Source organism: Acanthamoeba castellanii (assembly GCF_000313135.1).
Source record: "Acanthamoeba castellanii str. Neff unplaced genomic scaffold scf7180000084770, whole genome shotgun sequence".
Taxonomy (NCBI): Eukaryota; Discosea; order Longamoebia; family Acanthamoebidae; genus Acanthamoeba; species Acanthamoeba castellanii.
The window spans coordinates 9,385-11,597 of NW_004457532.1; the positions used below are offsets into that span (position 1 = coordinate 9,385).

The 2,213-nt window shown below is 57.2% G+C and overlaps 2 protein-coding genes across 2 annotated transcripts in view; one reads left to right on the top strand and one right to left on the bottom strand.

Moving 5' to 3' along the window:
- Positions 1 to 1,310, bottom strand: ACA1_261970 (uncharacterized protein; the record flags this gene model as incomplete). The annotated part of the gene is made up of 6 exons (XM_004341216.1): positions 1 to 34; positions 68 to 255; positions 360 to 513; positions 614 to 729; positions 840 to 1,148; positions 1,242 to 1,310. The coding sequence occupies 6 exons, from the start codon at positions 1,308 to 1,310 to the stop codon at positions 1 to 3; spliced, it is 870 nt and encodes a 289-aa protein (XP_004341264.1).
- A 503-nt stretch (positions 1,311 to 1,813) lies between these two features.
- The window catches only part of ACA1_261980 (defective in cullin neddylation 1, putative), a gene marked incomplete at both ends in the record, with an annotated part of 1,620 nt that continues 1,220 nt past the window's right edge, over positions 1,814 to 2,213 (top strand). Inside the window, 2 exons of the mRNA XM_004341217.1 lie at positions 1,814 to 1,960; positions 2,039 to 2,167. Coding sequence (XP_004341265.1) covers positions 1,814 to 1,960; positions 2,039 to 2,167 — 276 coding nt within the window. The remainder of the gene's footprint in view (positions 1,961 to 2,038; positions 2,168 to 2,213) is intronic.

The window sequence follows — 2,213 nt, forward strand, 5'->3', positions numbered from 1 at the left end:
TCATCTGTCGAGCAGCACCACGCGAATAGCAGCGCTACACACACACACACACACACGACACACACACGTAAGCATTTGATGCGTCTTTAGGTCCTGAGAGTGGCACGAACCATTGTAGGCGGCGGCGATGAGGAAATGGGGGAAGAGGAAGAAGATGGAGTGGAGCGTGGACGACGCCCGGGTCGACGCATTCACGCGGCTGAAGAGGGCGTCGAATATGTCCTGCCCGAACGCGCAGCACAACTTGTCCACCACCTGTACAACACCGCACACGCACACACCATCGCACACGCACACACCATCGCACATGTGAGGCACGGCTAGAAGGTGTTTGAGGACAAGAAGAAGAAGAAGAGGACCTCGAGCAGGTTGAAGATGACGTAGAGTTTGAAGACGGCCTGGCCGCGGATGTAGTGGTAGGCCATGCTGATGTCGATGTGCGCCAGCACCCAGCACGACCCGAGCAGAATTGCGCCACGCATGAGGTCGTACTTGGACGTCGCCTTCACTGGCCTGCGACCCACACACACACACACACACACACACACACACACACACACACACAAGGTGAGCGCGTGGTGAGGTCATCGGCGCGGCGGTGATGGTGGCATACCGTCCGGTGAAGAGAGCCCAGACGAGGCGCAGCGTGCCCAGAAACACGCGCGGAGGAAGGAATGTAAAGACGAACAGGAACGAGTCCAGGCATATAAAGAACCCCAGAAACAATAACTGCACCGCACACACCGCACACATTGCACACAACACGCACACACCGCACACACGACATGAGTGCCAGGAGCTGTGTGCAGAACTGAGCAGCTGGGACAGGGCAGCACTACCTTTTCGAGGCCGATGGGTGCCTGGAAGAAGTTGTGTATCTCGCGCTGCTTGAGGAGGAGGGTGGGGTCGGGCGGGAGGTAGTCCGACCCGAGTTCCTCGCGCAGGTACTGCACCACGGGGAACAGCCGCCCGCCGCCGCTCGCCCCCGCGGATCGCCAGGAGCTCAGTTGTGGCGAAGATGGCGGCGTAGAGGTAAAAGATGAAGATGAAGATAATGCAGTTAGAGACGTCGGATCCTCGTGGTCCCCAACGCGTCGGTCGTGGCCGAGGTCACCTGACGTCGTTTCGTGCCCTCGATTTTGCTTGGCCTGGCCTACAGTTGATTTTGGATTTAAAGAACATGGTTAAAAAAAGAAATCGAATAAAATGATGAAAAGATTTGAGGAGCGACAGGAAGTCACCTGAGCTTTGTCCAGGAGTATCATCGTCGTGTCCAGCAGAGGCTTGCTGGTGGCCTTCTCTGGCTCCATGCTGCTCTGCCTCCATCTTCGTCTTTGAAGAAGAAGAGAAATGTTAAGAAATGGAAAGAAAAAATGGTTAGTTCGGCTTTACGCCATTGGCCAGTGCTTGCTGAGCACGATGCCTCTTGAGTGGAGCGCGGTTGCCAACACTGTCACGCCCGGACTTAGTCAGGCGAACCCGTTGGCTACCCTCCCGCACGTACCTGGAACTTCATTCGAGCGCAGATGGCCCAACCGCTTTGAACCGGCACCTCCCCCAGACCCGCCCACACTCGTTTTTAGGAGGCTGTCACCTGCAGCAGTTGGACCACTCTGGCCTAATCCGCACATCCACTGCCATGGCATTGGTCCGTGCTTACCTAGGCGTGCCTAGGTCTGCCAGCAGATCACGAGTTTTGGCCTCTTCTTCATTCTCACCCCTCTCCAACCCCCAGCACACCCACCTCGAGCCCAACCACACCACCACCACCAACCACCACCACCAAACAAACAAAGAACCGCCCAAAGCGATGATGGTGTGCCTGTTGAAGCGACTGGTCCTGGCGACCATTCTTGTGGTCTCGTGCTCGGCGGCGGCGGCTATCACTTTCTTCTTCGCCCCCTTGTGGGGCCTCATGCTACTGGGCGTGCCCATCTTCATGGGCGTCTACCTCTGCATTGTACGCCCTCTCCTCTTCTTGTCTTGCCCTCCTCCTTGACGCGCACGTCTCACTCTCTACTTTCGGGTCCAAACGAAGACGGCGTTCACCGGGGATCCCGAGATGGGCGGCTGGCCGAGTCTGAGGAGGAAGAAGAACGAGCTCGGCGAGAAGGACGCCCCACTCGACCAGAACCAGCCACAGCCACCCACCGAAGCTCCTCTCCCTGTCTAGCCGCCCAGTCAGAGATTTGGAAAATGAAAATGAAAATGAA